The 27,464-nt window shown below is 41.8% G+C and overlaps 1 protein-coding gene across 1 annotated transcript in view; it reads right to left on the reverse strand.

Moving 5' to 3' along the window:
• The window catches only part of TMEM132C (transmembrane protein 132C), a 613,640-nt gene that overhangs the window by 17,592 nt on the left and 568,584 nt on the right, over positions 1–27,464 (reverse strand). The window contains exons 6-8 of the mRNA XM_075833447.1: positions 24,302–24,507; positions 23,797–24,070; positions 22,234–22,425 (exon numbers count right to left, since the gene is read on the reverse strand). Coding sequence (XP_075689562.1) covers positions 22,234–22,425; positions 23,797–24,070; positions 24,302–24,507 — 672 coding nt within the window. The remainder of the gene's footprint in view (positions 1–22,233; positions 22,426–23,796; positions 24,071–24,301; positions 24,508–27,464) is intronic.

The following is a 27,464-nucleotide window of genomic DNA, read 5'->3' on the forward strand; positions in this document are numbered from 1 at the left end:
ACTGGCAAGAAGGGAAAAAGTCAAAGAGGTGCAAAGTCTGCTATAAGGGGGGGGGGGGGATAAGGAAGGATACAATATGATCAATGTGACACATGTCCCGAAAAACCAGGGCTCTGTATGAAAGTATTTTAAAATGTATGATATATCCCTTGATTTTTAATCTACCCCAGTTTTACTTACCCTGATGCACTCCGCACAGCTTATCCCCCTCATCTTTCCCTTCTGAGCCCTGCCGTGTGCCCAGGCAGCTGTTGACAACCACTTGTAGGGTATTGCCATACCCGGGAGAACCCACATTAGTGTTTATGGGGTGTATGTCTCCGGTGGCACATGCTCGGCACAATATATCGGACAATGAATTGGCATATATGTATAGAAAATTGCAAATCTCACTCTGCACCATCTGCTGCGCATTATCTTTTACACAGTACCTGTGGGGTTAAAATGCCCACTACACCTCTAGATGAATGCCTTAAGGGGTTTAGTTTTGAAAATGGGCTCACTTCTCGGGGGTTTCAACTGTACTGATACCCCAGGGGCTTCTGCATACATGACTTAGCACCAGAAAATCCCCAGTAGGCCAAATGGTGGTCCTTTCCTTCTGAGCCCTCCCATGGTCCCAAACGGCAGTTTATCACCACAAATGGGGTATTGCCACACTCAGGACAAATTGGGCAGCAAAATGGGGTATTTTATTCGTTGTGAAAATAAGACATTTTGAGGCAAAACTACATATTATTGGAAAAAAAATATTATTCACAGCCCAATTCAAATAAATTCTGTGAAAAAACTGTGGGGTCTAAATTGTCACAACACCGATAAATGAAATCCTTGAGGGGTGTAGTTTCCAAAATGGGGTGACTTCTGGTGGGTTTCCATTGCATTGATACCTCTGGGGCTCTGCAAATGCGACATGGCACCCGAGAACCAATCCAGCAAAATCTGGACTTTCAAAAAACACATAGCACTCCTTTCCTTCTAAGCCCACCCATGGTCCCAAACGGCAGTTTATCACCACAAATAGGGTATTGCCGCACTCAGGATAAATTGGGCAAAAAAATGGGGTATTTTTTCCCTGTGAAAATAAGAAATTTTTATCAAAAATTACATCTTATTGGGAAAAATTTCATTTTGTTAATTTCACAGCCCAATTTAAATACGTGCTGTGAAAAAACTGTGGGGTCAAAATAATAACAACAACCATAAATGAATTAATTGAGGGGTGTAGTTTCCAAAATTGGATCAAAATTGGGAGAAAACAGCTCCGTAATTTCAGACGTAATTGCATGTACTCGCGTTTTGCGAGGCGTCAATTACGGCCGTAATTTGAAGCTGTTCTTCATTGGAATCAATGAAAAACGGCTCAAATTACGTCTGAAGAAGTGTCCTGCACTTCTTTTGACGAGCCGTCTTTTTTACGCGTCGTCGTTTGACAGCGACGCGTAAATGACAGGTCGTCGGCACAGTACGTCGGCAAACCCATTCAAATGAATGGGCAGATGTTTGCCGACGTATTTGAGCCGTATTTTCAAACGTAAATCGAGGCTTAAAACGCCTCGTTTACATCTGAAAATATGTCGTGTGAACCCAGCCTTACTTGCAGGTCGCAACGCGACCACATTGACTTTCATTACTTGCGTTGTAGGCTATGGGATCACGATCTTTGGTTGGACAACCTGTACATGGAGTATTTTGCAGGCAGACCTGCCTGAAATTTTTTGCCGTGTTTTTCGCCTGAGGCCTGAGGATAGGCAATCAGTCTTTGTGGACTGGGAACGCCACAACATCTGTAATGGTCGTATGGTGTCAGCGAACCAACTTTGGAAATTTTTTCTCTAAGAGCCAGTTTGCGCACCATTCTATGTAAGCGCCACCTTGCGCCCAGCGTGTAAGAAATGCACACATATTTGGTATTGTTGAAGTCGATAGAGGTTGCCAAATATGTATTCAGGCGTGTTTACCCAGTGGCATGCACCAGATGTTTAAAAAAATTACCTAAAATCACACATTCACATTTTTTTCAACTTTATTTTCCATTTTTTCTTCCATATTTTTTTTAACAGTTAAATATATCTATTATTTTTTACACAATATGGAAGCCCAATAAGTTCTGAAAAAAACAAGACCAAAAACATGTAGATTGGAAGAGTAAGAGAAGAACAATTTGCTTTTAAATTGGCACATGGCTAAAACTTGAAAATGGGCCTGGTCTGGAAGTGGGGTAAAGCTCCTGGTCAGGAAGTGGTTAAGGGGTCTGTATTTGTTTAGGGGATCTGGTGTAAAGGCCAGTATTCCTTTTCGGGTGTGATGATGGTGATGGTGATATGCACTATTTGTGATTCAATTGCCATAGGTTAGGGGTGTGTCACTTATAAATGGGCAAGGCACAAGGTAAAAAATTATATGCAGCACACTGTATTATACGCCGCTTTCCATAAACCTCCTGATGTCCCTTTTAAAAGTTGTCAAGTATGAAATAAGTGTATGTAAAGTGTGTGTGTCTCTCTCTCTCTCTCTCTATATATATATATATATATATATATATATATATATATATATATATATGCACACACACACATACACACACAAAATAATAACATTAAACCAGCCTCATATTGCGTAGGTCCACCTTGTGCTGCCAACTCTGACCCACCAAGTAATGGACTCACAAGACCTGTGGTAGATGGTACGTGTCACAGTAACATACATATAAATATCAAGGCCCATGGTTTCCTAGCAGAACATTGTCTGGAGCATCACACTGTCTGCACTGGTGTCTACTTTCCATACTGCAAACTGGTGCCATCTCTTCCCCAAATAAACGACACACACGCACCAGACTGTTCACATGATGTAAAAGAAAACGTGATTGATCAGGCCAGGCCACCTTCTTCCGTTGCTCCACTGTCCAGTTCCAATGCTGACGTGTCCATTGCAGGCAGTCTGACCGACCGCAATGCCCTTTGTATTATGACACCTTTCTATCATAGCCAGGATGAAGTATTTCAGCAACTTGTGCTGTAGTAGATCTTCTGCAGGATTGGACGAGATAGGCAAGTCTTTGCTCCCCACGCCATCAATAAAGACTTAAGCGCAAATGACCCTGTCGCCAGTTCACGGGTTGTCCTCCCTTGGACCACTGGGAACACCCCAAAAGACCTTCCGTTTTGGAGATGCTTTGAGACAGTTGTCTAGTCATCACAATTTGGCTCTTGTCAAAGTCACTCATATCCTTACACTTTTTCCTTCCTCCAACACATTAAGGCCTTATTCGCATGAACGTATTTCACTTCCATGTGCTATCCGTTTAACCCGTTAGTGACCGCCAATACGCCTTTTAACGGCGGCCACTAACGGGCTTTATTCTGATGCATATGCCTTTTTACGGCACTGCATCAGGATAAAGTAAACAGAGCAGGGAGCGTCAAATCTCCCTGCTCTCAGCTGCCAGAGGCAGCTGAGGGCTGGGAGCGTCCCTGCTCTGCCGTGTGAGATCGATATAAGTATCGATCTCACCCGTTTAACCCCTCGGATGCGGTGCACAATAGCGTGCACCGCATCTGAGTGGTTTTGGAGAGAGGGAGCTCCCTCCCTCTCTCTCCCACTGACACCCGGCGATACGATCAGTGGCGGATTATAATATGGGCGTTTCGGGCGGCCGCCCAGGGCCCAAGGCTCCCAGGGGGCCCATCGCAACCCGAAACGCACATCATTTTAAATCGCTTAAGGACTCACTAATGGCCGTTCAGAAGAAGCGACGCTAATGGCCGTTCAGAAGAAGCGCCGCTAATGGCCGTTGAGAGGGAGGGGCGGGCGGACTGCAACAGAGGGCAGCGCATTGCTGATGAGAACGGGGATGGATATCAACGTCTGGATGGGACTAGCAGATGTGCGTCTGCTAGTCGTGGTAGAACACGCCCCTCTGACGCTTCACGTACCGCCAGTGAGGAACAGACGAGAAGGGCAGTGGTCGAGCGACGAGGAGGTTAGTGTTCATGTTCGTCTCCATCTTCATTTACATCTAAGTGACTCCAGAGGACTCCATGAAGGGGGGGAATAACCCCCCATCCCCCATAGAGCCCTCAGTATTTCAGTATTTATTATACAGCAGGGGGGGCTGAGCGTGTAACTCACTGCAGAGGACTCTATGGGGGACAATAATTTCCCTCCATAGACACTCAGCAGTGAGTTACACGCTCAACCCCCCCTGCTGTATAATAAATACTGAAATACTGAGGGCTCTATGGGGGATGGGGGTTATTCCCCCTTCATGGAGTCCTCTGGAATCACTTAGATGGTTAGACCCCCCCCATTTAGTATAATCCCCCCTTATCAAAGAGCCCTCACTAGTTACTAATATATTACAAGGGTAAGTCAAATTGTCTGACTTCTGGGGGCTGTATAGGGGGGTCTGAGAGACGGGCTCTATGGGGGGGGGCTACCCCCCCCCCACAGAGATGTCAGAATCAGACACTCAGACCTCCCTATAGAGCCCCCAGAAGTCAGACAAACTCACCTCCCCTTGCAATATAATCCCCCCATACAGCCCTCAGTTTTCCCATAAGAAAAATGTATGACATATCCACCATCCGTAAGTCCCATAAAACTGAATGATGGTTACGGAAGCAGTGTCTCTCGCCGACTCCCTCTGATCACTAAAACTAAGCGGCGGAAGCACTCGTGTGAGAACTGAGCCACTTGGTTTCTGTTTCCGGAAAGCTGAGCAGCTTATGTACGGGCTCATAGAAAGTCAATGAGCCCGTACACCGCTACTTTGGCTTTCCGGAAAAAGCCAAACAGAAATGAAGTGGCTCTTCGCTCACATGAGCGCTTCTGCCGCTTAGTCTCAGCACCCGGACCCCCACCCATCAAAAGTTCTGACATGTCACTATGACATGTTAGAAGTTTGTTAAAAATTGACTTACCCTTTAGGCCTCATTTACACGAGCGTGTGCGTTTTGCTCACGCAAAAACTGCAGCGTTTTCCGTGCGCAAAAGGCACTTAACAGCTGCGTGTGTCATCAGTGTATGATGCGCGGCTGTGAGATTTTCGCGCAGCCGCCATCATTATGACTAGAGATGAGCGAACTTATGAAAAGTTTGGTTCGGCTAGTTCGCCGAATTTCACGAAAAAGTTCAATTCGGACTGAACTAGTTCGGACCGAACCTGTAATTTCCGTGCACCGAGCATGGTACTGTCCAGGGTGCTGATAGAGTTAATGGGCTGCACTAACTCTTTCAGCAACCTTGACAGTACCATGCTCGGCGCGCGGAAAATAACATTTTAATGTAATAAAAAATAAATAAAAATACGTTCATACTTACATTCCTCCTGTCCGGCCTCCAGCGATGACGTTTCATCCATGTCGCCGCTGCAGCCAATCACACGCTCCTCTCCTGAAATACTCTGTGCTGCCTTAAACTCTGTGGACAGGTCAGGATCCTGTTTCTTTTAAATGCTGCTGGCGAACCCGCTCAATCCACTATATAAGGCTGCGCTACAGTGCAGCATTTAAAAGAAACAGGATCCTGACCTGTCCACAGAGTTTAAGGCAGCACAGAGTATTTCAGGAAATGAGCGTGCAGATTCAGTGCTGCTGTAAACTCTGCTCTTACCATTACGTAGCACTCAGTCTGTTACCTCTCCTCCACTCCTGTCCTCAATAACACCTTCACATGATTGGCAAGTCACCACGTAATGGTAAGAGCAGAGTTCAAAGCAGCACAGAGTATTTCAGGAGAGGCGCGTGCAGATTCTGTGCTGCTGTGAACTCTGTGTGAGGGGGGCCCAAGTTGTATCAACAGCCCAGGGCCCATGGTAAACTTAATCCGCCACTGGATACGATCGCCGAGTGTGTGTGTCTCCAATGGCAGCCAGGGGCCTAATAAAGGCCCCCAGGTCTGCCTGGAGCGAATGCCTGCTAGGTTATGCCGGAGGCATGACCTAGCAGATGCCTGTCCGTTTTAAACGGACAGTCAGTAATACACTGGAATACAAAAGTATTGCAGTGTATTATAATAGCGATCGGAGAATCGCATATTAAAGTCCCCTAGTGGGACTAGTAAAAAAGTAAAAAAAAAGTTTAATAAAGTTAATTTAAAAAAAAAATTGAAAAAAAATGGAAAACCCAGCTTTTCCCCTTACAAAATGCTTCACTATTAAAAAAAAAAAATAAAGTAAAAAAGTTACACATATTTGGTATCGCCGCGTCCGTAACGACCCCGACTATAAATCTATTACATTATTTAACCCGCACGGTGAATGCCTTAAAAAATTTAATAAAAAACGATGGAAAAATTGCTGTTTTCTGTGAATCCTGCCTTAAAAAAAATTTGATAAAAAGTGATCAAAAAGTCGCATCTACTCCAAAAAGGTACCAATAAAAACTACAAGTCTTCCCGCAAAAAAAAGCCCTCATACAACCGCATCGGCGAAAAAATAAAAACGTTACGGCTCTTCAAATATGGAGACACAAAAACAAATAATTTTGAAAAAAAAGCGTTTTTACTGTGTAAAAGTAGTAAAACAAAAAAAACTATACAAATTTGGTATCGTTGCAATCGTAACAACCCGCTGAATAAAGTTATTGTGTTATTTATATCACACGATAAACGGCGTAGATTTAAGACGCAAAAAAGTGTGGCGAAATTTCAGGTTTTTTTCTATTTCCCCCCGAAAAAAAGTTAATAAAAGTTAATCAATAAATAATATGTACCCCAAAATGGTGCTATTAAAAAATACAACTTATCCCGCAAAAAACAAGACCTTATACAGCTATGTCCACGCAAAAATAAAAAGGTTATAGCTCTTGGAATGCGACGATGGAAAAACGTAAAAAATGGCTTGGTCATTAAGGTTTAAAATAGGCTGGTCATTAAGGGGTTAAATAACAGACAGCACACTGACCAATGCAACCTAATGGGGCTATTCACAGATCCGTGTTTTTTCACGGAGCGATTGTCCATTGCATAAAACTCACTGTTCGGGTCCTTTTCTGCGCATCCGACTCGCCCATTAAAGTCTATGGGTGTATGAAAAAACACAGATGTGTGAATCGCCTCCATTTCCATCAAATTGCATAACACATCCGTGTGCTGTCCGTTTTTCACGCATCAGTTGCTAACGAAATGCTGAGAAAAAAAAAGTCAAACCCGGAAGTGCTTGCAGAGGAGAAACATAAATCAGAAAAACGGATGACACATGGAAAATTGGACACCCTAGTGTGAATAAGGCCTAACTTCAAGAACTGACTGTTTTGCTAAATATAGTAAATCATGTCATCAAAATTCTATTTGTCCATAAGGTCAAAATTGGCTTAGTTAAAAGAGGTTTATAAAATAAAAATACTTGTATTTCTGTGCTACCCTAGGCATGTTTCTGTGTTACCAATTTGATGACGATTACTCTAAATTCCATTTTGGAATCATATTAAACAGGTCATATTACATTAGCCTAAGGTAACTGATGCCCCTTGACACGCCATTCACAATGTGGCTGGCTCTCCTGCAATGTCTGCAGTAGGCTAAACATAATTGGAGAAATGCAGCTTTATGTTAACCCAACCCGGGTGAATGGCACCTTTCTTTACAAAGCCGTTTTTCGAGATGGAAGGTAATCATGTGACCATTTCACACTTCTTCCTCGCTTACATTACCATAGTTTTCAGCATACCGAAAACGACAGAAAACATGCATATTGTTTGTAAATATCAAAAGAATTTCAGAATGTATCTTTGAACTTTAATTCAAGTTATTACAATCTATCATAAGTAACTGTAGGAGGGCTGGTCTTTTGTGAAAAAACAAATAAATAGGCTCAAGGTAGAGATAAAGGGACATAAATCTGTCAGGGATAAAAAGAAGCCTCTGAGTTCCTGGCCATGATTTCTGAACTGACTGCTTAAACTATCTGCACAATTTCTGCTGCTACAGCATATGATGCCTTCAGTTTAACCCCTTAGTGACCAGCCCATTTTAGGCCCTAATGACCAAGCTATTTTATTCGTTTTTCTATAGTCGCATTCAAAGAGCTATAACTTTTTTATTTTTTAGTCTACATAGCTATATGTATTTTGCGGGATTAGTTGTACTTTTTAATAGCACCATTTTAGGGTACATAGAATTTTTTTAATTAACTTTTATTAACTTTTTTGGGGGGGATTATAAAAAAATACTGAAATTCCGCCATTGTTCTATGCGTTTTTAAATTGACGCCGTTCACTATGCGCCGTAAATAACATGTTACCTTTATTCTATGGGTCGGTACGATTACGGCGATACCACATATGTAGAGGTTTTTTATGTTTTACGACTTTTGCACAATAAAAACACTTTTGAACTAAAATTATTTGTTTTTGCATCGTTGCATTCCAAGAGCCGTAACTTTTTTATTTTTCCATCAATGTAGTGATTTTTTGGGCTTGTTTTCTGCGGGATGAGACATAGTTTTGATTGGTACTGTTTTGGGGTGCATGGGACTTATTGATTCATTTTTATTATGACTTTTTTGGGGGGCAATGGAAAAAAATTGCAATTTCGCTATTGTTTTTTGCGTTTTTTTTTTACGGTATTCACCTTGCGGTTTAAATTACATATTAACTTTATTAATGGAGTCATTACGGTCGCGGCGATACCATATATGTGTATTTTTATTTTTTACACTTTTACTAAATAAAACCACTTTTTATGGAAAAAAATGGTTTTATTTATTTTTTTACTGTAACTTTTATTATTAATCTTTATTTCACATTTATTATTTATTTCACTAGTCCCACTAGGGGACTTTACTGTGCGATCTTCAGATCGCTGCTATAATGCTTTGGTATACTTCGTATACCAGAGCATTATTGCCTGTCAGTGTAAACCTGACAGGCAATCTATTAGGACGTGCCTCCGGCATATGTCCAGGGCAGACCTGGGGGCTTTTATCAAGCCCCCGGCTGCCATGACACCCCATCGGAGACCCGCGATTGCATTCGCGGGCCGCCGATGGGTGACAGAGGGAGCGCACTCCCTCTGTAAACAAAGTTAAATGCCGCGGTCGCTATTGATGGCGGCATTTAATTGGTTAAACGGCCGCGATCTAAGTAAACTTTGATCGCGGGCGTTGGAGCAGGAGCCCAGCTCATCAGACAGCTGAGCCCCGGCTCCAGCCTGCACGGGAGACCCGTGCAGGACTTAGACTAGGCTCACGTGAAAAGGCGTCAAGGGGTTAAAGGGAATGTGTCGCAAATGTACATTTTTTTAAGTAAGTTACTTATTTTTATTATATTTTTACGGTTTTTTGCTGTATTTTTATTTTTTTTCCACACGGCGGGAAGTATTAAAAATTAAATAAGAATTTGACATGTTTTCCTATGTTGGCCACCAGAGGGAGCACTTCCCAGAATTACAGCAAGGTGAATAAGGGAAAGCAACCTGACTCACAGCTGCCGTAATTGTGGGAGGGAATCTCACCCCCCTCCCTATTTTTGGCTACAAGCAAAGAAAAGGTGTCTTCAAATTGCTATGCATTGTCCGGCTCCCATTTTGGGAGAGCTTTTAACAATGTAGCTCGTGGAAGCTATAGGACACACCAAATGGCTAAGAATGATGAAAGTCAAGAGGGAAGCACCTGTGGTGAATGACTTTTCAGTTGACATGTTCACACGGCGTGTATTTGACGCATTTTTTTGCGCATTTTATGTGACAAAAACCGCATAAAAAAAGCTTGATTACTCTTTTCAATTACATAATTGGTAAAGCGCGCTGTTAGTACATACAACGCGCTTTTTACACATGCATTTAAAAAAAAAACGTGTTGCATAAATAATGAAGTGTCGAGTCAATTCCTTTGCATGTAAAACGTGCCAAACGTTCCCAACAGTCAATGGGAGTCCTAATTGTGCGCCAAAAAGTGTACACAAAATGCGTAAGAAATCACGTGAAAAAAACGTAGATGCAAACCATCACACAACCCCCCCACAGACACCACCCCAACAGTACCCTAAATGCACCCCCCCACACACGCATGCCCACGCAAACCATCACACAACCCCCCCACAAGCACCCTGCACACAACCCCGCCCCACACTGGTGGTGGTTGTGTGTGGCGCAGTTGCATGTTTGGGGGTATGTGTGTGTGTGTGCGTGTGTGTGTGTGTGTACATGTACACACTACACACAGCTCTGCTGCATGGGCGCACACACAGCTCTGCTACACACACACACACAGCTCTGCTACACACACACACATACACACAGCTGTGCTATACACACACACACACACACACACACACACACACACACAGCTCTGCTACACACACACACAGAGTGGGGCGCGGGGGGGGGGCCCGAGGGGGGCCGCGAGAGAGAGACAGATACACACACCTTACCTGCAGTGCGTCCGGTCTTCAAAATGGCGCTGGCTTTCCCCCTACAAACCAGCTTCTATGCTGGTTTGCTCTGAACTGCGACTGCGCAGTACAGAGCGAGACGGCAGAAGCAGAGGATACAATGAACAAGAGCCGTTCATTATGTCCTATGCATTGTAGATGCCGTATTCCATCTGTGTATGTGTCGTTAAGAGGCACATACACAGATGAAATAAAACATGGCAGCCCCCAGTAAAGTAAGAAAGTGTTAATAAAAAAAAACATTGTGTGTGAAAAAATACATAAAATCAATATAATATTTTATTAAATAAAAACACATAAATTTATTTAAAAAAAAATCACGACACCTTTCCTTTAAGAAAGGGAAATTTTCACCCTTATAAACACCTGGTAAGGTTAGAGACTTCTCCTTCATTTCAATATTTTCTGTCTCCTGACATTGTGATATAGGACAAGAGCGGCAGTAGTCATAGATAAAAATACTTCAACATATTTGTAAAGCATGCATAAATCTAGTTATTTATTCCAGAGGTCCGGTCACACATGGTTAATAACACAGGCAGACCAACAGCAGAGGGCCCCTGTGCAAGAACACTATACTGTATGGTCTCCTTGATTTCCAACTGATCATTTTGTTTGGAATGAATTGCATACATAAGATATTCCCACCCCTGAGCTTGCTTGACTGAAATTAGTCGTGATGTCACAGCAGCTTACCTGACTGAAAGTTGTGATGTGACAAGAGTTCCATGACTGAAACCCACTTGTGATCTCAGAATAGCTTACATCACAGAAACACAGTTAGGGCATGACCACACATGGCGGAATTCCTCCGCAACTGTCCGCATCAATGCCGCACCTAATCCGGGTTGCGGATTACGGCTGCGGATCTGCACAAAATGTGCAGAAAATTGATGCGGACTAGCTGCTGCGGACTGCGGGAAAAGTGCTTCCCTTCTCCCTATCAGTGCAGGATAGAGAGAAGGGACAGCACTTTCCCTAGTGAAAGTAAAAGAAATTCATACTTACCGCCCGTTGTCTTTATGACGCGTCCCTCCTTCGGCATCCAGCCCGACCTCCCTGGATGACGCGCCAGTCCATGTGACCGCTGCAGCCTGTGCTTGGCCTGTGATTGGCTGCAGCCGTCACTTACACTGAAACGTCATCCTGGGAGGCCGGACTGGAGACAGAAACAGGGAGTTCTCGGTAAGTACGAACTTCATTTTTTTTTACAGATACATGTATATTGGGATCGGTAGTCACTGTCCCGGGTGCAGAAACAGTTACTGCCGATCGCTTAACTCTTTCAGCACCCTGGACAGTGACTATTTACTGACGTCTCCTAGCAACGCTCCCGTCATTACGGGAGCCCCATTGACTTCCTCAGTCTGGCTGTAGACCTAGAAATACATAGGTCCAGCCAGAATGAAGAAATGTCAAGTAAAAAAAGCAAGACGCATCCGCAGCACACATGACATGTGCATGACAGCTGCGGACTTCATTGCGGAACTTTGAATCTCCATTGAAGTCAATGGAGAAATTCCGCCATGAGTCCGCCACTGCTCCGCAACAGACAGAGCATGCTGCGGACACCAAATTCCGCTCCGCAGCCTATGCTCCGCAGCGGAATTGTACGCATCGTGTAAACGAACACTGCTAAATTAAAGTGAAAGTCAATGTAGAAACGGCTCCGCTGCGGATTAACGCTGCGGAGTGTCCGCAGCGGAATTTAAGTGCAATTCCGCCATGTGTGAACCCGCCCTTAGGGTAAGGCCACACGGTGCGTCGCTGACACGGTTTTGTTGCGGTTTTGTTGAGAGATTCTAATGGTAAGGCCACACGTGCGTCATTGACGCGGTTTTGTTGCGTTTGAAAACCACATGCGGTCAACTGCATGCGTTTTTTGTCTCTGTAATGCTGCCGTTCTGTTGCGTTTTTAAAGGAAATAATTGATGGACATAGTTTTCACCCGTGTTGAAGTTTGTTAGGTGCTTCCTGTATATAGTTCATTACGATGCATTGCAGAACTGTTAGTAAAAACGCAAGCAGATCAGCAACTACTTTGGCAGTGCGGTTATTAACCGCATGCGGTCGGACATTATGAAGGTGCGATCAACCGCACAAAGAACACATTGTAATATAATAGCAGCAGTCCGTCCATAACAAACGTTTCACCATTGACTTCTATTGAATAATGACTTGCTACAGTTTAAAAACACAACATAAACGCAACGTGACCGCACAGTGTGGCCTTACCCTTAGAATGTCACAGCAGCTTGCTTGACTAAAATCCACTTGTGATGTCACAGTCACTCTCCTGACAGAAACACAGTTGTAAAAATCACAGCAGTCTTACCTTACACTAACTAAAACTTGTGATATCACAATAAGGGTATGTTCACACGCAGTAGCAAAATACGTCTGAAATTACGGAGCTGTTTTCTCCTGAAAACAGCTCCTGATTTTTAGAAATTTTTTAACAACTCGCGTTATTCGCGGCATATTTTACGGACGTTATTGGAGCTGTTTTTCAATGAATTCAATGAAAAACGGCTCCAAAACGTCCCAAGAAGTGACATGCACTTCTTTGACGCAGGCGTCTTTTTACGCGCCATCTTTTGACAGCAAAGCGTAAAATGACACCTCGTGGGAGCAGAACATTGTAAAACCCATTGAAATCAATGGCCACATGTTTGTAGGCGTAATGGAGCCATATTTCAGGCGTAATTTGAGGTGTAAAATGCCCGAATTACGTCTGAAAACAGTGCGTGTGAACATACCCTAATTGGTTTACCTGCCTGAAGCCAACTTGTGATGTCACAGTTTCTTACCTGACAAAAACACAGTTGTAAGGTCACAGTAAGGTACCTGACTGATACATTCTTGTAGTTACAGTAGTTTACCCGAGGCCAGACATCAACAACAGAGGTCCCCTGTGTATGAACAGTATTTCTCCATGATTTCCAACTACTAATTTGATGACAGGGGGTGCTAGTCATAGACCACCTCATTCATGGCTGTCTATATAATCCCTGACTGCGGTACCAATCCACCAATAATTGTGAGACATGGATAATAATGAGTGCAGCCCGTTACATGTCATCTAATAAACAGTAAGAACTGTAGCTCTGGAGCTACAGTTATCATTCAAACAACTTCTCAAATGTCATAGAGCAGATGTCGAGTGCAGACTCTGAGAACCCTGTAGGCTAGAACATACCATAAGAAAGTTTGTTCCCCTTTGTGCTAGTGATCAGTGGCGGGTACATTCTTAGATTCGGAATAGTAGAGGTATAATTTTTTACTCTAACCAGCTAATAGATTGTGGTTAAAATACTATTTGGCTTAAAGGGGTTTTTCGAGTACCAAAAAGTATTAGCAGTGTATTCACTGCAGAATGTGTGTACACTCGCTAATATACAATCCGGTCTCCTGTCGCACTGATTATGAGATTGGGGATTGGAAGTCTAGTTGCACAGCCTTGTTTGATGACGATACGACTCTTCGTCACTTGACCAGCCCCGCTGTATTCTATGTAATCGCTGTACTGCTGCTACTGCTTAAACAGTGCTATAAAAATCTATAAAAATATCATAATCAGCGTGACAGGGGACCGGAATGTATATTAGCATGAATGTATTAGCGAGTGTACTCACATACTGCAGTGAATACTCTGCTAATACTTTTCAGTCCCCACATAAGCCCTTTAAGGGAATTAGTGGGCATCACTGTCATGGGGTTCGTTAAGTTAATACACAATCAACAGAGCCAGTGATGACAGGGCAACTCCAACAGGATTTATTGTATCCATTGCTTACAGAACAAGTAGCCCTCAATGCAGGAACAGCACACAGTCCACAAAATTAGGTAATCACAGGAACATCCTCAGAGTGCTGGCCTCAGCTCCAGCCCTCCTGAAGGTCTAAATCCAGAACTCCCATCCTCCCCAGGACAAGCCCTTAAATAACCCCTCAGGGGGGGAGGAACATCTTGGCAGTTTCTAGTCACCATCATTATAATGACTTTAGTTTGTAGTTCTACTGTCTGTATGTGAGTTGTGTCTTTTGTACTATTATGTGTATTGCCCATCTATTGTCTGCCACAGCCGGGATGAGGACACAGGGGGGGGGGGGGAGATAATTGGATCTGCTTGGTTTGCTGGTCTGCACTCTAGCTGAGTAATGGTGGTGCCTCCTGATGACCCCCTGTGGACAATGAGGACACTTTATGTCTCGTGGACTGTACCTCAGACTCATCTGATTGTCCATAGGCTGGAGACACGACCTGTGGTACCTGATTACAGAGTCATTCCGCACTGCTGATGGCTCACAATAAACCACACATAATGCACCATCACAACCTCTCCCCTCATATAATAAGTGAGCTGGCCACGTGGCCTACAGGCCGCTGGCCACCTCACTCATAAGCCACTTATTACAGTTCAATAAGAAGAGTCCACAGGCTGTAAAGAAAGTCCAATGCACATGTACATCCGGGGCAAAGAGCAATGTCTGGAAACACCATCACAAAGTTCAAGACATTTCTACAAAAGTTCAATGTCATCTGTTCGTTTTGGAAGAGCTGATCCAGTGGCTTTCAGGATAGTCCAGGCCGTGAGATGGAGTCTCTGGGGTCAAGGGGTTTCTTGGGACCTTTTATCCAGTTTACAGGTTTCTGCAGACTCTGCATGGTCCATCCAGACACTTTCCTCCCCACTGCATCACACCACAATATATTGGGTAATTCTGGCCTACTATCTGACCCATCACCCAGGCAAAGATTATATGAGAAAATACAGTCACTATTCAGAATTGTAGTGAGTCCAGAGAAGCTGGTGGCAGAAGATGGGGAGATAGAAGTCCAATCGGTTTGAGAAAACAAAGGCCATGGCCATATTTGTAAAGGGTCTGAAGTCTCACTAACATGAAGGTCATCACTGCTGTTGGGACCAGTGTCTTGTTGTCCTTCACAGACCTGCTCCTCCAACACTCCTTCTTCCACCTTAGAACTCGCTGACACTCTCGTGTCATCCTCAACCATCTTGGAACACTGTGTGCCTGAAGAGTCCATACTGACTGTAACATCCACAACATCATTGGACAAAGACAAATCAGACCTCAAGGTAACAATAGAGTTGGGTTCCTCAACCTCTTGGAAATCCTGGGGTGAAGGGAATGCAGGAAACACATCGCCAGGAGAAGCACAAACATCATTGCTCACTAGTGGGTCTGTTTCGTGTGCCTTAACCTCAGTTGGGCTTTCAGAACTGGCACTGGTGATCTCAGTTCTAAAGGTTTCAGGAGGTCCAGTGCTAGTTATATCTCCTGTGTCTTCATCATCCACACCAGCGCTAGTTACAGCTCCTGTATTTTCATCCTCCACAGAATTTGTTTCTGTAGATATATAGACATCCTCTGTATGCATTCCTTCCGGTCCTGAATTAAGTTCAGAATGTTTTCCCTCTTCCTGGTGCTCCCATGTCTTATCGGATATGCTGCCCCCACACTCCACATCACTCACCTCTGGACACACTGGAGTTTTCTATGGAGATCTGTAGCGATCAGAGCCTGGAGCAGCAGCACAATCCTTATAACACTGTGCTGGCCGTACACACCATGTTTGCGGCACCTCTCGCTCGACTGTTGCCAGACACCTATTCCAGTTCCAGTCCCAGAATTTATCATCCTTGGAGGCCAAACATCCCAGAACATCCATAGTCTCCTGCTGCAACTCCCTAGCTCGCACAAGAACTTGTTCCTTCCTTGCCATAGTCAGAACCCGATCCCAAGCCCAGCGTTCAATGTCTTCTGTAGACTTTGGTCCGAGACAGTCCATTGCCTCCTGGCAAACCACAATTGCTCTCCTCATGATAGACATCCTGGTGTGCAGACCTCTGTCCATCTCTCCTGCACTCTGTTGATCCCACTTCTGGACACCAGTTGTCATGGGGTTCGTTAAGTTAATACACGATCAACAGAGCCAGTGACGACAGGGCAACTCCAACAGGGTTTATTGTATGACAGAACAAGTAGCCCTCAATGCAGGAACAGCACACAGTCCACAAAATCAGGTAATCACAGGAACATCCTCAGAGCGCTGGCCTCAGCTTCAGCTCTCCTGAAGGTCTAAATCTAGAACTCCCATCCTCCCCAGGACAAGCCCTTATATACCCCTCAGGGGGAAGGAACATCTTGGCAGTTTCTAGTCACCATCATTATAATGACTTTAGTTTGTAGTTCTACTGTCTGTATGTGAGTTGTGTCTTTTGTACTATTATGTGTATTGCCCGTCTATTGTCTGCCACAGCCGGGATGAGGACACAGGGGGGGAGATAACTGGATCTGCATGGTTTGTTGGTCTGAACTCTAGCTGAGTAATGGTGGCGCCTCCGGATGACCTCCTTTGGAGACTGGACAATGAGGACACGTTATGTCTCGTGGACTGTACCTCTGACTCATCTGATTGTCCATAGGCTGGAGACACGACCTGTGGTACCTGATTACAGAGTCATTCCTCACTGCTGAGGGCTCACAATACACCACACATAATGGACCATCACCAATTGTAGTGTCTAGAGAATAGTATCATGTCCAGAGAACACGTGCAGAGATACTCTGGTACTCTTCTGAATATGTGAATTTCTATGTACTTACTAAATACATGTGTGGGCTGCTCTCATTTGTTAGCGAGGGTGGATATTTTATTCCCAGTCCGGCCCTGGCTATTATTATAGCCATCCTTTACCAAGCACAGCATAAGACGTTACCCTTGTTTTGTTTTTTTTCATACGATTGCACAATTCAATAAATAAGACTGAACACCACTAAATAAAGTAAAAATGGGGTGCCCACAAAAATAAAGAAATTTCCTCCAAGTAAAATGACATACCTACAAAATAAATGTAAATACCAACAATACATAATAACATACTTAAAATCAGATATGGAATATGCAAATAATCTTCTCTAGATACCAGTTGATGGTTCCAAGCAAAAAAAACATACACAAAAAAAAAATCAATTTAACCATTTAGTGATCAGCCTATTTTAGGCCTTAATGACCAAGCTATTTTGTCATGTTTTTCAATCATCACATTCAAAGAGCTATTACTTTTTTATATTTTCATTGATATAGCTGTATAAGGACTTTTTTTTGCGGGACAAGTTGTGTTTTTTAATAGCACCATTTTGGGGTACATATCATTTATTAATTAAGTTTTATTAACTTTTTTTGGGGGTAATAGGAAAAAAAACAGCAATTTGCCCCTCTATTTTGTTTACTCTTTAAATTTACACCGTTTACCGTGTGTTATAAATATCACCGTAACTTTTTTCAGCGGGTCATTACGATTGCGATGATACCAAATTTATATAGTTTTCTTATGTTTTACTACTATTAGGCCTCATTTACACAGGCGTGTGTGTTTTGCGCAAAAGGCACTTGACAGCTCCGTGTGTCATCAGTGTATGATGCGCGGCTGCGTGATTTTCGTGCAGCCGCCATCATAGAGATGAGGCTAGTAGACGTCAATCACTGTCCAGGGTGCTGAAAGAGTTAACTGATCGGCAGTAACTCTTTCAGCACCCTCGACAGTCAATTCCGATCACAATATACAGCAACCTGTGAATAAAAAAAAAGACGTTCATACTTACCAAGAACTTCCTGCTTCCTCCAGTCTGGTCTCCCGGCCGTTGCCTTGGTGACGCGTCCCTCTCTTGACATCCGGCCCCACCTCCCTGGATGACGCGGCAGTCCATGTGACCGCTGCAGCCTGTGATTGGCTGCAGCCTGTGCTTGGCCTGTGATTGGCTGCAGCTGTCACTTGGACTGAATTGTCATCCCGGGAGGTCAGACTGGAGGAAGAAGCCGGGAGTTATCAGTAAGTCAGAACTTCCTTTTTTTTTTACACGTTCATGTATATTGTGATCGGAAGTCACTGTCCAGGGTGCTGAAACAGTTTAACTCTTTCAGCACCCTGGACAGTGACTGTCTCCTGACGTCGCGTACAGGAATATTTTTTGCCGGGTTTGGTCAAAACGCGTTCGGCCGAACCCGGTGAAGTTCGGTTCGCTCATCTCTAAATTCTGACACTCCATTTGGATGTTTGTAAACAGAAAAGCACGTGGTGCTTTTCTGTTTACATTCAGTTTGACAGCTCTTGCGCGAATCACGCAGTTCGCACGGAAGTGCTTCCGTGCGGCATGCGTGGTTTTCACGCACCCATTGACTTCAACGGGTGCGTGATGCGCGAAAAACGCACGATTATAGAACATGTCGTGAGTTTTACGCAACGCACACGCGCGCTGCGCAAAATTCACGCATTGTCTGCACTGCCCCATAGAGTAATATAGGTGCGTACGACACGCGTGAAAAGCACACGCGTCACACGCGCGTATATTACGCTCGTGTAAATGAGGCCTTACACAGTAAAACACAATTTTTTCAAGATTGTTTCATTTTGTGCCTCCATATTTGAAGAGCAATAACTTTTTTATTTTCCAGTGCAACTGTATGAGGGCTTTTTTTTTTGCGGGACGACTTGTAGCTTCTATCGGTACCATGTTGGAGTACATGCGACTTTTTAAGCACTTTTTATCAAATTTTTTTGAAGGCAGGATAAACAGAAAACAGCAATTCTGCCATTGTTTTTCATTTTATTTTTTACGGAGTTCACCGAGTGGGTTCAATAACATAAAACCTTTATAGTTTTGGATAGTTATGGACGAGGCAATACCAAATATGTGTAACTTTTTTACTTTTTTGTTTTGTCATAAAAAAAGCATTATATAAGAGGAAAAAGTGGGTTTTTAATTTATTTTTTTACTTCGGGTTATTTATTTATTATTAACTTCATTAAATATTTTGAAACTTTTTTTTTCGTCCCACTCCCACTAGGGGACTTCCCTATGCGATCATTTGATCACTTTTATAATACCCTGCAATACTCCTGTTTTGCAGTGTATTATTGCCTGTCCGTGTAAAACTGACAGGCATCTGTTAGCAGGCATTAACTAGAGGCAGACCTGGGGTCCTTTGTTAGGACCCAGGCTGCCATAGAAGCAATCAGCACCCTGCGATCGTATCACAGGGTGCCGGTGAGGTGAGAGAGGGTGCTCCCTCCCTCCAAAACCACTTAGATGCGGGGCTCTCCATTTAGCAGCAGCTGAAGCAGCGCTGCTGCAAGCCTTCAACTGCCTCTGGTAGCTGAGAGCAGGGAGCTTTTACTGCTCCCGGCAGAGCTGCTTTATTTCGATGCAGCGCCGTGAAAAGGTGTGTGCATCAGAATAAAGCCTGTGAGTGGCTGCCATGAAAAGGCGTATTGGCGGTCACTAATGGGTTAAATTTATAACTAGATGATTTGTATATAAGTCTGAGGCTCTGTTCACATGACGTGCTATTTGTTTTGGTAAAAGGACGGACACCACGACGGAAAGTCGACGAACCCAATAGAGGTCTGTCGGGTGCCATTATTTTCCATCATGTAACAGAGCTGTCACAGCATTGAATTCCATTTTCTGCCCCTATGATAAATTCTTAGTGCAGATTTGAACATCTGTGAAATTGGAAGCCTCGTATGATATCAGCTGCTTTTGTTATTGTAGACCTTTGCCCCACTCATTCTTTATAAGTAATACATCGCACTCATATCCAGAGGGAAGATCAAGTTGGGATAATAGAATGATTCTTATCTGTTTAGACTCTATTGTTTGTATGTCTTCACTTCACTAACAAAGAATCTCATGAAATGATGATGAGACAATGATGATGATTGTAAATGCTCGAAGAAATTTTTAATTCTTATATTTAGTCAATAAGACTAAATGAAGCAGTAAAACAAAAGAAGAACGGAAAGGTCTCTAACAAAATCATTACTACAGATGAAAGGTTTCTTATGAACACAAAGTTAAGAATGTAGATATGGAAACAAATCAATGTTCTAATTAGAGTTCCTGCAGTCTCAGCCCAAACAAAAGCATCTTGTGCATATTGCTATTCCTTCATATCACAATAATACACTGGCATAGAAAAAACACTGTATCAGATTGTATTATATTCATCACAATTTTGCAAACAAACCTAAGAAACGCAAATGTATGTTAAAAGAAAACTGCTTTTCAAGAATTGACAACCATGCTCAGTGAAATCTATATAATATATTGAATATTGTTTCATTAATCTTCCACTGATCATGTTTTCTTCTCTATTTACGTCTAAAGCAAAATTCAAACTTCTACTGGTCTCCTGTTACCAAAAAACTGTCCACTGTGGGAACTCAGAAGACAATTGTACTGTAATAAACTGTTAGAAATCAACGTAAAATAATTCAAAATTGATGCAAAAATAATAAAGAAAAGTATTTGAAAAGTTTTTCAACTTTTTTTGTAGATTTGAACTGTGTAATATTGTTAGAAATAGAGCTGAACTAATAATTAAATTCATTCAATTAATTTGCTATTTCAATTAAGCACGATCTAGATTTTGGTCAGAATTGCGAAACCAACATTAGTCACACCCCTGTGGGACAGGCTAATATTGGGCTCAGGGGAGGCCACAGCAGGACAGGCAGAAAGGTGTGGTGGGGATAGCAGGACACGTTGTTGGTGATGGATAGAGAGGGAGAATGCCACAATAGAGCAGTACATAGTACGTGATAATGGTTGAGGCTCACAAACAATCAAGTGTCCATCACCTAAAGGGCCATGTGGCACACACCCGGATGCTATGTGCACATGCTCAGTGACTAGTAAACAGACGGAGGTCTGACTCACTCTTTTCAAGGTGGGTGCTCTTACTAGGTAGGGGCACATTAGGAGGATAATAGCGCATTTTTTTTTATTGTGTTTGCTTTTTCTACTTTGTTGTGGCCATTTTGGGCTATTAATTAAAAGCTAAGTTTTATGGACCTATGTATTAAAGGTCACCATTCTGTGACTCCCTAATGTTAAAAACAAATTGTGTTGGTATTCTTTTAGCTTGTTTAGCAAAAAAGAAAAAAAATGCAAGATTAAAATTGAGATTTTAATTTTAGGCCATATTGCCCAGCCTTGGTTAAAGAGGAATTATGCCTTGAAGTTCCATGTAAAAGACCTGTAAATATATCTATTGATGCACAAATAAAGCATAATATTGTATTATGGGAAAAATTATACCCTTGTAGTTACCCTGTTTTGGTGGGTTTTGTCCTCTTTATGTATTTACAATCCATTTTTTAGACTAAACTATACATTTATATGGACAAAAACTATTGCCTTTAGATGCTTTAACTTTACCAATTGATTTACAATTAAATTTACAATGTATAACAGTTAATTTTAATGTTTTATGTTGTATTTAGGTGAATGCAGTAATCGGTGTCCTAAAATGTGTATCTTTAAAACGATGACACATTGTGGTGTAAATACATTGAAAAATATGGTATTGAAGCCATGTGATTGGCTCTGGAAAATGGGGCGGGGCTTCTGAAATGCATCAAGCGTGACTTATTTAATATCAATCTCCGCTACTTATCATAAAAGTGGTGGAAAACTGTGAGGACTGACCTGCCATTGTAATTTCCCCAAGCCACATTCATCACCAGGGCTATAACTGCATGGGCGTCAGTATTACTTCTAATTTTAATCTCCCCTTTAGTATAAAAAAACAAACAAACAAGTATTTCTACAATGTGTTTGTATAGTAATTTCCTAGTGGCTTTTTGGCTGTATTTAAATATGTTGAAATGTACACTGCAGTGCATCTTACTAAAGCTGATTTTTGTGAGTTTAACAAAGAATTTCACAGTACAGTAAAGATAATTTTAAGGACTGATTTAATAATCGGAGTACAATTAGACACCAATGGATAGCCTTAAGCACCCTACCTGTTTTGGAGTATGCAGTAGCTCCTGTGCCATAGAGGTAACTACAACAGCCTTGTTATTTGCTGTGCTGGAATGAAGGTAGAGTGACAGTCCGGAGACAAGCTGCACTCCTAGGTCTGTAATTGTCACTTTGTCATCCAGCACTGTCACAGTCTTTTCTGCCAGGATGGAATCGGAGAGAGGGGACATCACCTTCACCACACAAAGAGACTGATTTAATAATAAGCAAGCATATCCATTATTTATAGACTATTCTCCACTGAGCTCAAATAAACAAAATAAAAAATAATTTCCTATTGCTCTGTCTTATTATAGAGTCATAAAAGATAAGGAGAAAGACTTAACTGCTTTAGTGCTGAACGGTCATGCAAAATATATCACAGCTGATAATATGCACTAAACATTTGTGACAATAATTTACATACATTTAGTGTAACATTGCATAGTTTTAAATGACTAATACAGTAAAGTATACTTAGAGAGTTTATAATAAAAATTTACATTCTGGAGCCATGTGACAGAAGATAGATAGATAGATAGAGAGAGAGAGAGAGAGAGAGAGAGAGATAGATAGATAGATAGATAGATAGATAGATAGATAGATAGATAGATAGATAGATAGAGGAACAAACGAGATATAGGAGCTGCACTGTAGCATAAAGTTGTGGGTGTTATCCTCAGAGGAATCTTGACAAAAGACCTAAAGCAAGGATCAAACCACAATCCAAAAAAAGAGGCAGCACTCCAGTAGTATAGAAAAATCCAAAATTTATTCTCCCAACATACAGGCAATGTTTCACCTTCCCATTGAAGGCATTTTCAAGCTTGAAAATGCCTTCAATGGGAAGGTGAAACATTGCCTGTATGTTGGGTGATTAAATTTTGGATTTTTCCATACTACCGAAGTGCTGCCTCTTTTTTTGGATTGGGATAGATATATATATACATATATATATATATATATATATATATATATATATACATGGATTTATGGAGAAGTACATAAATACCACAAATCTGGACATGCTATGAGATCAATTAATTTTATCGTAATACATTGCTATTTATTATTATTAACAATAATAATAATAATAATAATACTAATAATAATAATTGAAACCTACAGTTTAGTAAGGATTTTACTTCATATATACTACACTCAAGTGACATACAATATTCCAGAAAGTCTGATAATCTGGTACTCGTTTGTGGTGTATGTTTGCCATAGTCAGGGCTATATGTGCAAAATGTAGATTGGGAGAATTTCCTGGCAAAATGTATTGTAAGCAAACCCTTAATAGCACAGAGCTGCAATATAAAGTGGAATCAGTTAGGATTTTTTTTTGTTAAAAAAAAACAAAGTTATGGCCGCAGATTTTATTTAACATTTAACATATTATTTTGCACCATCTTCTTGAATGTTCTCTTCCCTTACTTTTGTACCTTTTTGAACTGTCTGATAATCCAGAAAATCTAAAAATCCGGCACCTGTCAGGTGCAATCAATGCGGTATTAAATACATTTTTACTTTATTCAAGGCATAGTAATTCATATTTTACATACTTGTATAGTGGTCATTCCAACCTCCTTTCCCATGAGAAGTCTTCCATCTTGGAGCTTTGCAACATGAGGCTCTTCCAATTTCATGAAATCTTTCACTAAGTCTGTCACATCAACCTGCCAATCTGAGCCCAGTAAGGAAACAAGCTGTCCGAAGGGTGTGGGTTCTTCTGCCACAAACTGTGTGAGAACTCGGACCATTGCATGTTGATACTGAAGGGAACAACCTCGTCCTTTGCGCTCATCTTCATCATCGTCATCGCTGTCTCTAGTTGGTCTGAAAGGGTAAAATTGTATCCATAATTTTGTGCTGAGAAAAATTATCTACTGAGTATTTCTGAATATCTTTTATCTCCAATAAACTTCTAGGATACTAACACTATTTGTTATAGTGTTCTTCATTTTCATACTGGTTTACATCAAGAAATGTTCATGCACATGTATTATAAATGTAACATTTCCATCTTCTGATTTGATAATAGAATCTTATGAAACAAGACCAACCAACCTCCTGTTGGAAATAATGGGCACTCGCCATCCTTTGATTTGACTGAGTTCAGTGTCAGAGATATCTATCTGGAGAGGCAGTCGAGGAACCCAGATAGTAATCAGCAGAGGTGCGCTCAGATACTGGTATGTGAAGTTCACCATCACATCAACTTTGCCCTTCATTTCCTTGCCGTTGACAAAAACATAGTCACATCTCTCTGAAACCTAAAGAAGAAAGCAACATTCAGAGGACTGACAGTAATAAGCAAGCTCTGGTGATATGTATGTCTATAGTCTGTTCTATATTCATTTATAATACAGGGTTGAGTGTTGTTCCAACTATTCAAAATAATAACTTTCGTACAGCACAATTGCCATGGTGTCAGTCGTCCTTAATAAGCAGTTACAATACAATATTCCTTGTATGAGGGAACATTTTTTATATAACACAGCATAAGAACCTACTCGCAAACTGCTTTTCATTCGTTTATTTCTTGGTGTCTGAACTTCGAGGCACTGTATATATATATATATATATATATATATATATATATATATATATATATATATATGTTAAGGATCTGCCAGGCACAGCTTCTGTATCCACGCCCATAGGTAATCAGTCTGCACCTGCTTCTATGTCTGTGAGACTGACTCCATCTTCCACCACTCAGGATGGCAGGCTTAGGAGTGGGAGAGCCTATCACAGCCTAGCCAGACGGAGCTAGCTCCCGCCCTCTGTCTATTTATACCTGCCTTTCCTGTTCCTCCTTGCTTGTGATTCTTCTCGTTTTGTTTCCTGGCCCTGCTGCAGCTTCTTGTACCATTTGACCCTGCTTCATATTGACCCTGGCTTACTGACTACTCTCCTGCTCTGCGTTTGGTACCTCGTACACTCCTGGTTTGACTCGGCTTGTTCACTACTCTCCTGCTCTACATTTGGTACCTCGTATACTCCTGGTTTGACTCGGCTCGTTCACCGCTCTTGTTGCTCACGGTGTTGCCATGGGCAACTGCCCCTTTTCCCTTGCTTCTGTGTACCCTTGTCTGTTTGTCTGTCGTGCACTTATTGAGCGTAGGGACCGTCGCCCAGTTGTACCCCGTCGCCTAGGGCGGGTCGTTGCAAGTAGGCAGGGACTGAGTGGCGGGTAGATTAGGGCTCACTTGTCTGTTTCCTTACCCCCTTCATTACAATATATATATATATATATCTATATATATATATATGTGATGAAACTATAGGTAGAGCTATTCATATAAATAGTACCGAACTGTAGCGATCAATATACCACATCATAGGGGACCTAGATGCAGCCCTGACTTCATCTGAGGTTCACACATTACATTCAGTGTCTTATGTCCCTCATTTGCATTGGAGAGGTTGCTCCTTATATACCATTACTCTCCATAGTCTATGAAAGATATGGAAACAACCCAGTGAGTGCGCTCAGCTGTTTATGTAGCTCCCGTGACTGTCCTAGTATGGCCATCTCTCTTTGGCAATTGGGTAACGTGGGATCAGTTTTCCCAGTGTGACATAGTGTATGCATGTAGCTGTATACTGTAGCTGTATACAGTATACAAGCCAGCTGCCCACCACTGATACAGAAGCAACTTTATCTAAAATTCTGACTACAATTGACTCTTATATTTTTTTTTAATGTGGGAGAACTATAAATGAGCATTTAGAAGCCTCATAGAACCAATGAGAAACTAACACAACATACATGAAAGCTGGAGAACTGCCTCACAGTTTATTGAAGCCACAAACTGCAAATAGTGTAAGAACATCCTCACAAACCAGGTTACAGATATACACACTAAGTATGGCTATCAATTACCACATGTGACACATAAACAGCACAAAACAAGAAAAGAAAACGGATAGTAGAGGTTATACGAATAGAAAGAAAATATCCTAGTCTATTAGCGTAAAAAGTCTGGAGCTAGAATCAAAAGATATTGATTGATGGCTTAAAAAGGTGCATTTTTTTTATCCCTGGAGACTGGGGAATAGCTACAGGGGGTGCAGAAGTAGCAGATGTACCTAACTTTTGTACACGAGGGAGCCTGGAGGCATTATAAATGCATGAACAAATAATGGACCCAGGTAGCTGGTGGGCTAAATTTATAAACAATAAACCCAATTGCTAATGGCAAAAGAATAAGCCCTTGTTTCCCAGGTACCTAACATATATTTGTGAATATCATAAGACGTAACCTTTAATTATATTAGAGAGCAAACAAACCGGTCAATGCGGACTATTGGGCCAAGATTATATATATGGTGTCAATTTGACATTGTATCACTCTTATTGTAAAGTCTATATGATATATCAAAGCCACACAGTAGGTCAAGTGTCAGAGCTACACAGTGTAGCGGTTCTCTCCACAGAGTCTATGCAGAGCTAAAAAATAACCAATGTCTGGCTATGATGAGAGCCAAGCAGCGGCTGCAGTCCTTACGTGAGGACACTATACATTAGACCGCATTGATTTGTTTAAAATAAGAAATTCTCATAGCCCCCCCGAAATGTTGCACCACAACAGTGGCATCATCAGGGGTATAGGGCCTTATGGTTTATGGCCATGTTTGCTCTCTAATATAATTAAAAGTTATGTTTTATGATATTCACAAATATATGTAAGGTACCTGGGAAACAAGGGCTTATTCTTTTGCCATTGGCACATTTGTTTATCAGTATTATAAATGGCACCTGGTTGGTGGTGTGAGATTTTTTAATAAGGAGCTTCAAGTTATGCCTCTGACTGAAGACATTTGGTGTTGTGAAAGACGGAAACTAAGCCCTGTGCAAATGTTGTAAGAGAATGAGAGAAGCAGATTTAAGTCTTGGAGTTGTACAAGACAAGCAGAGCTCGAGAAAACAAAATGAATACACGTAGGCCTTCTAAAGAGTATAATGCAAAATACACTTAGTAAAGCAGCTGATATGAAGCATGAACTAATCTGAGACAAAATCTGCGTGTTAACTCATAGAACATTCGTTTTAAATGGGTTCTGATACTTTACCAATCAATAATCAGTTAACCCCTTAGTGACCAGCCTATTTTCGGCCCTAATGACCAAGCTATTGTTTTCGTTTTTCTATAGTCGCATTCAAAGAGCTATAACTTTTTTATTTTTCTGTCAACATAGCTGTATGAGGATGTGTTTTTTGTGG

Source organism: Rhinoderma darwinii, chromosome 1 (assembly GCF_050947455.1).
Source record: "Rhinoderma darwinii isolate aRhiDar2 chromosome 1, aRhiDar2.hap1, whole genome shotgun sequence".
NCBI classification, from domain to species: Eukaryota; Metazoa; Chordata; class Amphibia; order Anura; family Rhinodermatidae; genus Rhinoderma; species Rhinoderma darwinii.